This window comes from Bos indicus x Bos taurus, chromosome 22, assembly GCF_003369695.1.
Source record: "Bos indicus x Bos taurus breed Angus x Brahman F1 hybrid chromosome 22, Bos_hybrid_MaternalHap_v2.0, whole genome shotgun sequence".
NCBI lineage: Eukaryota > Metazoa > Chordata > Mammalia > Artiodactyla > Bovidae > Bos > Bos indicus x Bos taurus.
In genome coordinates this window covers 10350840-10363586 of record NC_040097.1, presented here as the reverse complement: position 1 = coordinate 10363586, position 12747 = coordinate 10350840, and the positions used below count along the sequence as shown (strand labels likewise).

The 12747-nt window shown below is 57.0% G+C and overlaps 2 protein-coding genes across 12 annotated transcripts; one reads left to right on the top strand and one right to left on the bottom strand.

Annotated features, from left to right (window-relative positions):
* Nucleotides 1-167: 167 nt before the first annotated feature.
* Nucleotides 168-2063, bottom strand: INKA1 (inka box actin regulator 1). Its single transcript, XM_027522369.1, has 2 exons — nt 1750-2063; nt 168-1012 (listed from the first exon to the last, which is right to left on the bottom strand). Exons 1-2 carry the CDS (start codon nt 1960-1962, stop codon nt 212-214), a joined length of 1014 nt encoding a protein of 337 aa, XP_027378170.1. The 5' UTR covers nt 1963-2063; the 3' UTR covers nt 168-211.
* Nucleotides 2064-2563: 500 nt separating this feature from the next.
* CDHR4 (cadherin related family member 4) lies at nt 2564-11748 on the top strand. 11 transcript variants are annotated; one of them, XM_027522356.1, is made up of 19 exons: nt 2564-4256; nt 4636-4820; nt 5167-5329; nt 5408-5490; nt 5994-6104; nt 6715-6818; nt 7005-7141; nt 7399-7582; nt 7679-7832; nt 8067-8160; nt 8391-8594; nt 8675-8814; nt 9249-9399; nt 9506-9726; nt 9951-10093; nt 10588-10644; nt 10746-10833; nt 11062-11092; nt 11600-11748. In XM_027522356.1, the coding sequence occupies exons 1-19, from the start codon at nt 4208-4210 to the stop codon at nt 11653-11655; spliced, it is 2355 nt and encodes a 784-aa protein (XP_027378157.1). In that variant the 5' UTR covers nt 2564-4207; the 3' UTR covers nt 11656-11748. The 11 variants fall into 11 exon arrangements, with proteins under 11 accessions (XP_027378157.1, XP_027378156.1, XP_027378160.1 ...); XM_027522355.1 differs by having other exon boundaries at nt 9246-9399; XM_027522359.1 differs by having other exon boundaries at nt 9246-9399; nt 9951-10015; nt 10753-10833; nt 11600-11661.
* The last annotated feature ends 999 nt before the right edge of the window (nt 11749-12747 follow it).

Below are 12747 nucleotides of genomic sequence, written 5' to 3'. Positions count from 1 at the left end.
GGTGTTCAGTGGACAGGATGGGTGTTGGAGCAGACGCATGGCGTGTGACACAGGCATAACAAGGACCCCTGCAGGGGAGGGAAAAGGCTCTTGCGATTCGCCTGCCTGAGTTGTGCATTGCAGGGCTGGTGCTGCCTTCTGGAACCTCGGGGGTTATGGAACCAGGATTGTCCAGAGAAAGGCCTTTATTGTCCCAGGCTGGAGGGCAGGGTCAGAGGTAGCTGACAACATCATTGCAAATGATGGGCTGCCGACTGCGGCAACTCATGAGGGCTGCAAAGCGTGAGACATCCGCAGGTAGTTCGGGTTCTGGGCGAGGTGGGCATGACAGTCGCTTTCCTGCCAGCGCTGCCCGGCGCGCCCTGGCCAGCTGGCGCCGCAGCTGCTCAGAGAGGCCCAGCAGGAACTGGGGGGGCCGAGCACGCGCACGGGGCCCACCCCCATTGTCCCCCTCACCCGCTGCCTCAGGCAGCTCCATCCAGTTGTGCACCAAGTCCGCAAAGCAGTTGTCCCCCAGCACCAGGGGCTGGCGACTACGACCCCTGCTCAGCAGGGCCGTGGTCCAGTCCTCGGCTTCCAGCCCCCGCCAGTGCTCCAGGCAGGCATCTGGGGTGGACTTGGGCCGTGGTCGGTGGACAGGTGGTACCCGGGCCACGGGCGCTCCGCCAGGCTGGGTGACACCACTGGTTGAGAGGCGCTGTCTCCGGAGGGGCCATGCTGAGGGTGCTGGGTGCTGGGGTATGGGCAGCTCTTCCTCTCTCCATGTGCTGCCCGACACCTCTGAGAAGCCGGAGTCCCAGTCCAGGCCGTGCTCTCTGGGACCCCCCAAGGCTTCACTCCTGTCTCCTGTCACCCCTACTTCGTCATCCTCTTCCTCCACACCACAGACCGAGTCCTCTTCCAACGCATCTGAGGCCCTGAGCTGGTGTTTGAGCCGCACGCCTGGGCGGTGTTTGGGGGGTGGCGGAAGGGGACCAGGCATTGGGGGTGAGCCAGTGTCCCGGCCACACAGCTGTGGAAGAAGAGAGGGCAGAAGTGGTAGGAGTAGTGCTGGTCACTCCGGCCTGCCTGGTCAGGCCAGTTCCAAAACAGAAGGCCCAGGAGGGCTGGGCAGGCCTGCAGGCCTCAGCAGCAAGGCCTCTAGCGGGCACCGGGTCGGCATGGGGCGCTGGCACACGAAGCTCGTGTGGCTCCCATCCGCCGACCTGGTGGCAGTCCGGCAGGCTGCAGCACGCAGAGCCGGGCAAGTTGGTACCCGCCACCAGGGCGGGAGGCAGGGTTGTGGGCCTGCATGGGGAAGTAGGTCTCGCTCAGGGCTGGAGGGGTATCCTGTGCCTCTTGAGGGATTCAGCTCCCCAAAGCCCGCAGCCTCTTTCAGAGAAGGAAAGAGCACCTTCTAGGAAGACAAGAGGTACACGCCAAACTGGAATAAGGGGCATCGGTAGTGGCGCCACTACCTTTTTAGTTCCTTAAAACCCCCCTGTTCTGCCCAAGAAGTTTCTCCCCCACAACTTCCTCCGTTGCGCCGGCAGCACGGCCAGCTGGGCGGCTGTTACTTGATGCCCAGCGCAGCTCCCAATCGTCCGAAACCCGACGCGGGCCATCTGGGCCATCTACGCCGCCCCGCCCCCATCCTGTCTTGGATGGGCACTCGGGACAGCTTCCCCCAATCCGAGTGTCGTTCGGGTAGGAAGGCAGCCGAGCACCCCACACAAGTCCTCACGAGCCACGCCCGCCCCCAAGCCTCACCAGTTCCCAGCGCAGCTGGCCCAGGAAACTGTCAAGCCGAGCGCTGTGCATGTCCGTGCCGCAGCCCCCTCCAGGCCTGCCAGTTCCTCTTCGAACTCCAGCGAGAGCGGTGCGGAGAGGGCTCGGCGGGCCGGCCAGCGGCGCCCTTGCCCTCCGCCTGTCTCCGCGGCTCCTCCCTCTCCCCAGCTCTTGCCGCCGCCGCCACCCCAACATCTGGCGGCCCCGCCCCGCCCCTGGCGCCTCAGCCAATGGGGATGGGGCGGGGCTGGTGTGGCTCCACCCCCGGGGCCCTGCCGGGTGGGCGAGCCTGACGCCCACTACCCACTCCCTAGAAGCAGCTCTTATGGGGAAGGAAGGGCGGGACTGTAGCTGGAAACCTGGCGGGATCCGGCCCGGGAGTCCTCGTAGTCCTGGGCCGTTGACCTGACTCCCAGGACAAGTCGCGACCCTGCGGTAGCCTCAGTTTCCCCATTTTTTCCCAGGGGAAAGTTGTGGTCCCTCCCGCAGGGGTCCCTGGAGCGTACGGGTACCGCGGCTGCACCCTTGAGCGGGTAGATCGGGCCCAATCGTCGGGTTCGGCAGTGCTGTGGCCCACTCGTGGTCCGACCCACTAAATCCGCTCCTGGAGCCGGCCTCCACAGTCCCTGGAAGTCATGGGAGGGGTCCGGACCCTCTGAGGACTCAGGGAGCGCAGAACCTCGCTGCAGCACCGGGCAGGAGCCCGGGCCAAGGCCCAGCCTCCCACTCCCTTGTCTCTCGCCTCGGCCGAGCTAAGCAGGGCTGCCCTCTCGTGGGGATTCCCAACACCCGCATCCTGTCTATCCCGGACTACAGGCAGGCTGAGTGAATGCAGGGGTTTACAGCAGGGGGTTCTTTGACCAAAGGATTAGAGCCTGTTCCCTGAGGTGGCTAGGGCTACGTTCAACGACACAGACTAACTGGAGACAAACTAGATAAGTCAGTAGACAGCAAAATACCAGGGAAGGCCTAGATATTTCTCATGGTGGTAGTTGGGGGTGGGGAGCGGGGACTGAAGAGGTCAGCAAAACCAGGCTCCTAGCCGTTTTAGAAGGGAATAAAGGGTTTTGTTTTTGGTGTGGTGGGGAGCACTAGAGGGCTTTTGAGCAGGGAACAACCTGGGCTGGCTGCTGTTTAGATAATCGCTGCTTTGGAAGAACCACTCTGTAGTCAAGAGTGGAGGCTCCTGCCTCATCCATCAAGGGAAGGGAGGGCCTGGATCTGGGTAGGTCTAGTGCAAACATACCTCAACATACTTTGAGGTATGTTTTGGAGTTAAAATCAAGCCTTGTTGATACATGAATATGGGAAGACAAAGAGAAGCATGACTCCTAGACTTCCAGGCTGAACCACTGATTGGATGGAATTGGCATGAATCAACCAAGCAAGACTGGAAAAAAGTGGTCTTGGAGAAGAAAATCAAATGGCCATTTGTGGACATGGGGACAGAGGATGGCAGCGGACAGGAATGAACCCTGGAACACTCCACTGGGTAGAGGTAGGGAAGATGAAGAAGAACCAGCAAAGGAGCTGAGCAGAGGGAGGTGGGAGGAAACTAAGAGAGCGTGGGCACTTAGGAGCCGAGGGGAGCAAGCGTCAAACACTTGCCGAGGAGGTGAGAATAGAACACAAACTGCTGGACAGTTGGCAGGTCTCTGAGGACCCTGACAAGGGCATTTTTATGGGGAGAGGAACAAGCTCAAACAGTGGGTAGAAAAGAGAGAGGCAAAGAGCTGGAAAAAGCATGTGAAGACAAGCTTTTAAAAACTGGCATATAATTGTAAATAAGATGAATGGACAGCTCTTAACAGTATGGCTCTATACATGTTAAAATCTGCAGACACCTGTGTCACCCAGATCAAGATATAGAATATCACCAGCCACTCGAGGAGGCCACCTTTTGTCCCCTCCAATTGCTATGCCCCAAAGTAACCACCATTTTTATTTCTATCACCAAGGATACCTTTTGTCTGTTGAATGTAGACAGATTTTGAGAGATTTTGTTGATGGTTGGGCTCAGATTTCACAGGCAGATAATGTTCTAATGGGGGTGAGCAGCTGGAGTTCAGGCTTTGTGGGGTAGCAGGCCCTGGGCCCACTTTTCCTGGCTGCTGTGTGTGCTCTGTCTTCAAGAACTGCATGACCAAGACTTCCTTGAGCCTTAGTTTCCCTATCTTAAGCTTGGTCTCTCTCCCCTCACATTTCCTTCATGTGGTAGTGATAAACAGGGAAATCCACTGGGAGCAGTGAAAAAACGGAGTTTTCCAGGGCTCTTGATAACCTATAGTGTCCAGAGCTCAGTCACCAGGGGCTGGGTGGGGCTGGAATCTTGGAGGCCAAGGAGTCCTGTGTTTGAACAACAGATCTGGCAACAGCGTGGCCCTGACAAAACACGTCTGCCCTTCTGGAGTCTCCTCTGCTGTCGTGTCTTCAGGCCACTATGGTGCTGCTCAGGCCCCTGGCACTTCTTCTTGCTCTGGTTGTCTCTGGTGAGGAGCTGGTGGGTGGGGGAATTTCACTTCTCACCCCGAGTCCACAGTGGAGTCTTGCTCCCTCTCAGATAAGCTACCATGGAGAACAGTGGCTGGGGGGAGCCAGGAAAGGGCAAAGATCTGAACCCCTGACTCTCATTCCTTATCTTAGCTGCTTCCTCACCCAAGTTTCCACTGTCACCCTATCCTGGGGACAGTGGGAAAGACGACCTAGACGATGAAATGAGCCGATCCGTGGTTGGATGTGGGGCACAAGGGAAGACTTTGGCTGCTTGTCTCCAAGATGTGGCCAGGCCTCAAGGCAGAAGGGAAGGACTCTGTGTACCTGGTTCCATGAGCATGGGGGTCTCTAGCTTGAATCGTCTCTTTCTCACAGAACTCTACTGCCTGTCCTGGTTCATAGATGTCTCTGAGAGCCAGGGACCTGGAGCCACCCTTCAGTCTTTCTCCTTCAACTGCTCTCCATATATACCAACCCTGGAGTTGCTCCATGTACAGCCACCCACCACCTTCTTTAACCCACCTAGCCTGACCAGGTGGCAGGGGACCTATGTGGGCAAGGTAGGGTCATGGGCACAGCTGGGGACAGTGGGGGAAGGGCAGACTCTAAATTCACAAAGTCAGAGGTGGTGTGAAAGTGATGGTGTTAGTCACTCAGTCATGTCCGACTCTGCAACCCTATGGACTGTAGCCTGCCAGGCTCCTCTGGTCCATGGAATTCTCCAGGCAAGAATACTGGAGTGGGTTGCCATTCCCTTCTCCAAGGATCTTCCCGACCCAGGGATCGAACCTGGTCTCCTGCACTGCAGGCAGATTCTTTACCATCTGAGCCACCAGGGAAGCCCCTAGAGGTGGTGCCGGGGGATGGAGATCCTAGGCCCCACATGGCACTGCCCACCTGCCACAGATGACCTTGAGCAGCTCAGCCCGGCTGGATGCCCTGACAGTGAACCACTATGAGCTGCAGCTGAGGTTCACATGTGGCAACCAAGTGACAGAGGGTCGGCTTTCTGTGAATGTTCAGCGGGACCCTAATCGTGACCAGTGTGCTGGTCGATTTGCCAGCCCAGGTAAGGCCAGAGGCAGCAGGTGGGGGATTGCGGGGGGGCAGGCATGGCCTGAATCTCCCTTACCTCCCCTCTGGCCAGCTGGGGAAATTATTCAGGTTCGAGAAACTGTCACACCTGGGACCCCGCTGTACACTCTGCTGCTCCCAGGCCAGGGAGCCCAGGTGAGGCCTGCATGTGGGCAGTGGTGGAGAGGGTAGGATGGAGGGAGATGGGAAGACCAAGGCCAGCCCCTGCCTGGCCAAGAATAGTCTGCAGAAGGACTCTTGGGTCTATAACGGAGCCTCTGTGGGATACATGTTCTTGGAGAGAGCCACTGAGGGCTTCCCAACCCGCAGTGACTATGGCTGTTCCCATAGGGACTTCTCAGGGGTTGAGTTCTTCTTTAAAGTTCTTGTGTTCTAAATTCTCCAAAAAAAAAAAAAAAACCAAATCATTTTTACAATCCCCAAAAGAAATGTATTTTAAAAACTGAATAGTTTAAAAGCAGAGATGATTTTGGATCAGGGACAGGGGAGCCCAGGCTAGAGTAAGTGGCAGTGGCAGTGGCAGAGTACAGGAGATTTGAAAGTGGGCAGATACCTGTTGGGTTCTTTGGGGATTTTGACAGGGTTGCTTGGGGGCACTGTGGTAGGGAAGAGGGCCTCCAGCATCTCTTTCCTGTCAGATGAACATCACTAGTGCCCAGGACCCTCCATACTTCCCTGGACCTTTCTCCATCGATGGGCAGGGTCAGCTGTGGGCACCATCCCAGGGACTCAAAGGCCAGGCTCAAAAGGTGAGCACGACTGGGGACCTGGCAATATCCATGAACTGGGCATAAAATGGACAGAACCATTACCTCATGGAGGATTGTTTGTTTCTGGCCTCATCAATCATGCTGCCTTTCCCAGACATAGCCCATACCTGCTGCCCCAGGCTGGCTGTCCTCCCACCTTGGCTTGGTTCTGTGCTGGGCTCTGGAGCTCTAGAAAGAAGAGGGATCCCTGGCTCCAGGAGCCCACAGTGCCCCTTACAGAAAGGAGAAAGTTCTGAGCAGTCACATAGGAAGTGAAAACTCTGAGTACAGCGGTGTGTGTAGTCTGAAGGAGACTAGAGAAGTTCCTTCTTTAAAGCTTCCAAATCTTAGTGACTGGCTCTTGGCAACTCTATGATGCTAATTTATGTTGTGAATGATTCAGATATTACTCATTTGGGGGCTGTGTGCATCCAAAGAGAAGGACTTATGACCCAGAAGAGTAAGACACAAATGAATATCTGTCAGTAGAGTGATAGGTCATGGGGAGGAGTGAGTGTGGGGCTCCTTATAGAGGTCCTGAGGGGGGCTGGGCACACACATACAGGTAGACACACATCGTGGTTCCCTTCTTGTTTTGTGTGCATGGCAGGTCTTCCAGCTTCAGATCCTAGTGACCTTTGGACAAGGCCGAAGCTGCCGTGGGATGCTGACGGTGAAAGTTTTGCCTGTTTCCTCTAGCCAAGTCTCTTTCCCGTAAGGCTTCCCTACCCTGGCGACAGTGGGAAAGAAAGGACCCAGCCCCAGGGACTCGGGAGTAGGGTTAAGGTGTAGGGCTGCGGGAGCATCCCCAGCTGGCTACTGTACCAAGGAAGACCCAAGGGAGGGGCCTGCAGACCCTGCCGGGAGCAGGTAGGAGCCAGTGCTCCCATTTTGGTCCAGGCAGCAAGCCCAGAACATCACCATTCCCGAAAACCTGGTTCCCGGAAGTAAGGTGGCTCAGGTCCACGCCCGGGGCTTCGACGTGCGCTATGAAATCGTCTCCCCGGTGCCCTGCCGGCTCTTCTCCATAGCACGCGGTGAGGGGCGTGGAGGGCGGGTAAGGGGATGCCTCTGCGGCTGGTCTAGAAGTGACCCGCAACGCCTGGAGCCAAGGCAGAACCTGGGGCGAGGTCGCGTTTGGGGGCCCAGAGTTAGAGAGGAGCCTTGGAGGCGGTGGCCAGGTGGTCAGTCTCTGCGCCCTGAGAGGTGGGCGTGGAGAGGTGGGAGGGTGGGAACGGGACTGACCTGGGGGCGGGGCCGAACTCTGCGTCTGGCGCCCTGCCACCCCTCCCAGTTGACGGCGTGGTCCGGACCACCGCGCCCCTGGAGCTGGCGCAAGCCCCGGACGCCGCGGTCACTAGGCTGCGGGTGAAGGCCTTCGAGCGACTCCGGCCGTGGGACAGCGCCGAGCTTGATTTCCAGGTGGACGTGCAGTCGGTCAACCGCTGGCCCCCGCGCTGCCTCCCAGCGCTGCTGGCGTGAGTATTTGGGAGTCTAACCTTGGCTGTTGGGTGAGAGCCAGGGTTCGCAGCCCAGCCCCAGCTCCCGCCCTGCCGCCCGCCCTCTGCTCCCAGGACTCAGATCCCCGAGACCACGCCTGTGGGCACCTTCGTGAATACCTTCACTTGCACTGACCCGGACTCTCCTGGCTCCACCCTGGACTACCAACTGCTGTTCCACAGCCCTGCCAGCGCTTCCAGCCTCTGCCTGCGAGACGGAGTCCTGGAGGTACCCAGGCCCCGCCCTTAGACCCACGTGTAGAGTGCTTGGACAGGAAGGGGGTGGCCCAACGGCCCCGTGGGAGTGGAGACCATGAGGGCGAAGGATATGGTGTTGCAGCCAACCCGCTTTACCCGAGGGTTAGGGTAGGGTCTGTGAGAATAACCTGGCTGGAGGCAGCCCAGTGGGCTCAAGGCTCTCCTAGGCCTTGGCTGCGCCTCACTCTCCTGTCCCTCTGGTTAGGTGAATGACACGCTGGACTGTGACGCTCCTGGCGCCTGCTTGCAGCATACAGCCTCCATTCTGGTGCTTGACAGTGGTCAGCCTCCGATGACCAGTGAGTGACCACGCCCAGGCCTGGACATTCAGGACAGGGCTCCTCTGTGCCCCTCTTCCTGTCTTCAGGGTGGCGTCATCTCTCTCGGAAACCAATAGGGCAGGGTTGTGTCCACTAAAGACCCCTGAGTGAGCTACTGCCCACCTCCCTCCAGAGCCTCTCCCTCCTCTGACCCCCAGGGCAGGGCCGAGCCAACCAGGCCAGCTCCCTGACTTTCAAATGGCTTCCAGCTGAGGTGCCTGTGCTGGTGATGGTGACACCTGTCAACGAGTTCTCCCCAACCTGTGTCTCACGCACATTCCGGGTTCGTGAGGATGCAAGGCCCCACACCCTGCTGGGCTCTGTGATGGGCACAGACCTGGATTACCCCCACGACAGCATTGAGTACTCCATCTCTGGCGGGTCCGCCCCCTTTGCTGTGGACAGTCTCAATGGTACTCCCACCCCAGGGCTGGGTGGAGAGGGTGGAGCCAGGGTTGACTCTGCAAGCTGAGGCTGTGGCCCCCTCTTCTAGGGGAGGTTCACCTCCTGGGACCTTTGGACTATGAAATGCAGAAGTCGTACAGGCTCACTGTCCTGCTGACTGACCACAGCCAAGACCAGGACCCCACCTGCCACCGTTCAGGCTCCTGTACCATCACCATTGAGGTTGAGGTAAATGAGCCCTGAAGCTTCAGAAATAATTGGAAAGAGTTCCTCTCCTCCCTTGGGCGCTCTGCTTTTCCTCTCTGCTTCAGTTTCCTCTGACTTCCCTGGTGGCTCAGACGGTAAAGCATCTGCCTACAATGTGGGAGACCTGGGTTTGATCCGTGGGTGGGGAAGATCCCCTGGAGAAGGAAATGGCAACCCACTCCAGTACTCTTGCCTGGAAAATCCCATGGACATAGTCCACAGGGTTGCAAAGAGTCGGACATGACTGAATGACTTCACTTTCAGTTTCCTGTACTGGTTGGCTGGAGAGGGTTGGGGCCTTGTTATGCAAAGTTCTGGAAACTGTTGGCCAACACCGAGATTCTGGTTGTGGTGGGAAGAGGCTGAGGGGCTGGACTGGGGGTTTGGGGGTGGGTGATCTGACTACCTTCCAGCAGGATGTGAACGACCATGCCCCCGAGTGTGAGCCCCCATTTCAGGAACTCACCGTCTACGCTCACCTGGGCCGTAGTTTGGAGGTGACCACAGTGTCGTGTCGGGTGGCCCAGGAGCCCCAGCGCCTGGCTTTCTCCTACAGAATTGTGGGAGGTGAGGGCCATGGGGGCCATGGGGGCCGTGGGGGCCCTCCAGGCTGCTGGGGAGGGGCAGGCCAAGGCCAGCCATGGTCCCCTTCTTCTCCCACTCTGTTTTTCAGGGAATAGTCAGAGCCGATTCAGCCTGCAAGGAGCTGTCCTAGTGCACAATGACCTCATGTTGGGCCCCCCCTGGCCAGAGCAGTCCCATACATATGAGCTATTGATCCGTGTGGCCGATGCAGGCCCCTCCACCCCCCACCTCAGCACCACGGCCACTGTCATTGTGCATATAGTGCCCTGGAGGGCCAGCACAGGGGCCACCAGCATCCACAGAACCACAGTGAGGGGTTGTCCTCAGGCCCTTACTGGGTGGGGAGAAAAGATATAGTTTTCGAGGTGGAACAATTGGGGAAGGTATTTCAGAGGAAACTGCCGAGTGCAAAGAGTCTGGCAATACAAAGGAGAAACCTGGGGTGTGGGATGGCCCAGCCCTTGGAGGGGTTTGAAGGTTGGATGATTGGGGCGTTTTGGCAGGACAGTGGTGAAGCTGTGGCCCCATTTCAGGTGCCTTCAAGGATGACACCCCTGCTTGTGACAGACACGGAGGTTTTCTGGCAGCCGGAGCCCTGGTTTGTGGTGGTGCTGACAGTGACCAGTGCCCTTCTCCTCCTGGGTTTGGGCTGGTTCCTCAGCTGGCTCCTGCGGGGGTAGGGTTCCTATCCCTGTGCTGCTTGCCTCCCACCACCCCCGGCCCTCACATCTGTGACAGCTGGTTCTACCCAAGACTGCCCAAATTGATGAGCAGACAGAATGATATTAAGGAGGACTGCCCTCCCTCCGGGGGTCATCAGCTTAGAGGCAGAGAGACACTGGGAGAAAGCTGTCTCCTTTGCTGGCAGAACCCAGTCTGGAATGGGATGGCTATGGATAAGGTCAAGGGATTTAGACTCTTGAGTCTGTCATGCATTGGGTATTTACCCCTATTCCTGAGCCTGCCTTTCACCTGAAATGTGACCTTCCTCTAAGATGCCGAGTTTCTCGTGAGCACAGGACTGAACCCAGGGGAAGATGGGAGTAACATTGTGGCCACTGCATACAGACACAGGCTATCTCCAATAAGAGTGGCAGATGAATGGTGCTGATTCCTGGAGCCAGCAGGTCTGCTGTTCTCACTGCTTGGTCTCTCCTCCTGGCATTTTAGGTTGACCCAGGTGCTACAGACATCAAGCAAACCCACCCAGGCTTTACTGCTAAACAGGTAAGCTTCCTTTGCCTACCTCTATGCCTGGAAGTCCATCTCTGAAACTCAGGCTGGGGCTCAGAGCCCTATCCTGTACTTCTGCTCCTACTTTGCCCCAATATCCAGGGAACTAAGGGATCCATTGAAGGGTTTGTGGAGGCCCCGAGGATGGAGACACCCCAGGCACCCAGCAGTGTCATGAGCCTGGTATGTCAACCTACCATCCTGTGCAGTGGGCACTGAGGCTGCTGCTGAGTGTCCCCTGTCAAGCCTGCCCCCTTTCCCATGGCTGGCTATCCCTGTGGGAGGGACCATACCAGCACCATCAGGATGCAGGAAGCAGGTGGGTTCTTCACCCTTTTGGGGGGGCAAGCCTCCACCTGCTCCCCATGGGCAGAGGTCACCTCGTTACACCCTCCTCATTCTTCCCCTCAGCACCATTTTGATGGCAGAGCCCAGGACTCCCGTGAGTTCCCCTTTTTCCAAACCATTCTCCACTTGGGCCCACTTTCTCTTCAGACCTCATCTCAATATCTCTGCCTACCACCAGACATCCACTATCTACTCTTTCCCTGAATGGGGTCTCTTCTCACCCCTCCTCATCCTTCAGCCAGTGTTTCCCAAACACCTGGGACCCTGATCTGGTTCCTACCTCCAGGGGGAAATGGGGGGAAAGTTGTGAGGGAAGAGGCCCCCAAATGGTCCACTGTCATCATGAATTATGGTAGAGTAATCTGGCACGGGGCTCAGGGGAGCTGATGTCAAGTTTCGGGGACTCATGGATGCTTCCTGTGTATCTGAGCCAGACCTCAAATGATTTGCTGAGAAAGCAGGGAGAGGACAAGCCAAATCAAGGAGGGCGGGGGGGTCACACCAAGGGTCCTGGAATATCTTTCCCTGCCCTTAGGGGAGGGAAGCAGTGCTGCTAAAGCCAGCAAGGCCCTCTCTCTCTCTCCTGACCATCTGAGCTCAGGTACAGGCAGAGATTACCTGTTCAACACGCACACGGGAGCCCGACGCTGGCTCTGAGGCCCAGGAGCTGCATCATATTTGTGGAATTTCTTCTTCACATGATCATGTGTTTTCAAGCTGATTCAATAATAAACAAAATTACCAACAGAAGAGTCCTTGCCTGGTAACCTACATGTGGGAGCAGCTCTGAGATCTGTGCTTCCTTGTTCTCACTTGGAGGATGCCCTGTCTTGTGGAAACAAGGTTATTTTTTCTTTCAAGAAGGCATTGTACAGTGCTGACTGTGATTAATATTCTGCAGAAGTAAGACACTGTTATCCTCGTCAATGACTGAGGGGGTCTCCAGTTGGCCTGTCCCCTCAGAGGACACCTACTCTAGCAGATGGGGAGGGCCCAGGAGCCCCACCAACTTCCAGGGCAGTTTGCAGACTGTATGTGGAGGTTTTCTTGCATCTGGAGCTTTTGCACTCAAGTGAGGGTTGGTGTAGACTTGAGCACCCTGTGGCATGGCTGGCCATGGAGGGATCGAGAATAGCCCCGTTTTGAGCAGGTGTTCCCATATCCTCTTGATCTCTTTGGTTCATGGGTCCTCTGTCCTCCCTGTGCTGCACATGGCCAAGTGGCCCACAGCAGCCTACAGGAGGGCAGGTTCTGTTGGGGGGAAGTGCTAGCCCACTCCCTATACCCAGCCTGGCATCAAGTCTCAGGATACTGCCAGCTCTCCCAGAAGACCTGCTGTCTTGGTGGAGGCTATCTTAACTGTGGTGTCTTCAAGTTCTCTCAATCTTCTTCCCTCTGTCAAGTTTATGGACCTGAACCTTCTTGAGAGTAGCTTCCCTTGTGGCTCAGCTGGTAAAGAATCTGCCTGCAATGCCGGAGACCTGGGTTCAATCCCCAGGTTGGGAAGATCCCCTGGAAAAGGCAAAGGGTACCCACTCCAGTATTCTGGCCTGGAGAATTCCATGGACTATATAGTCCATGGGGTCGCAAAGAGTGGGACATGACTGAGCCACCTACACTTACACTTTCAGAGTAGCCGAGAATCTCCCTTCCTGAACCAGTTACAGTGCCCCAGGCAGAGGAAGAAGTCGAGTGCCTTCTGTGGGAAAAATATGCTTCATGGTGTTTCCAGAAAAGTGAGTGTTAGAG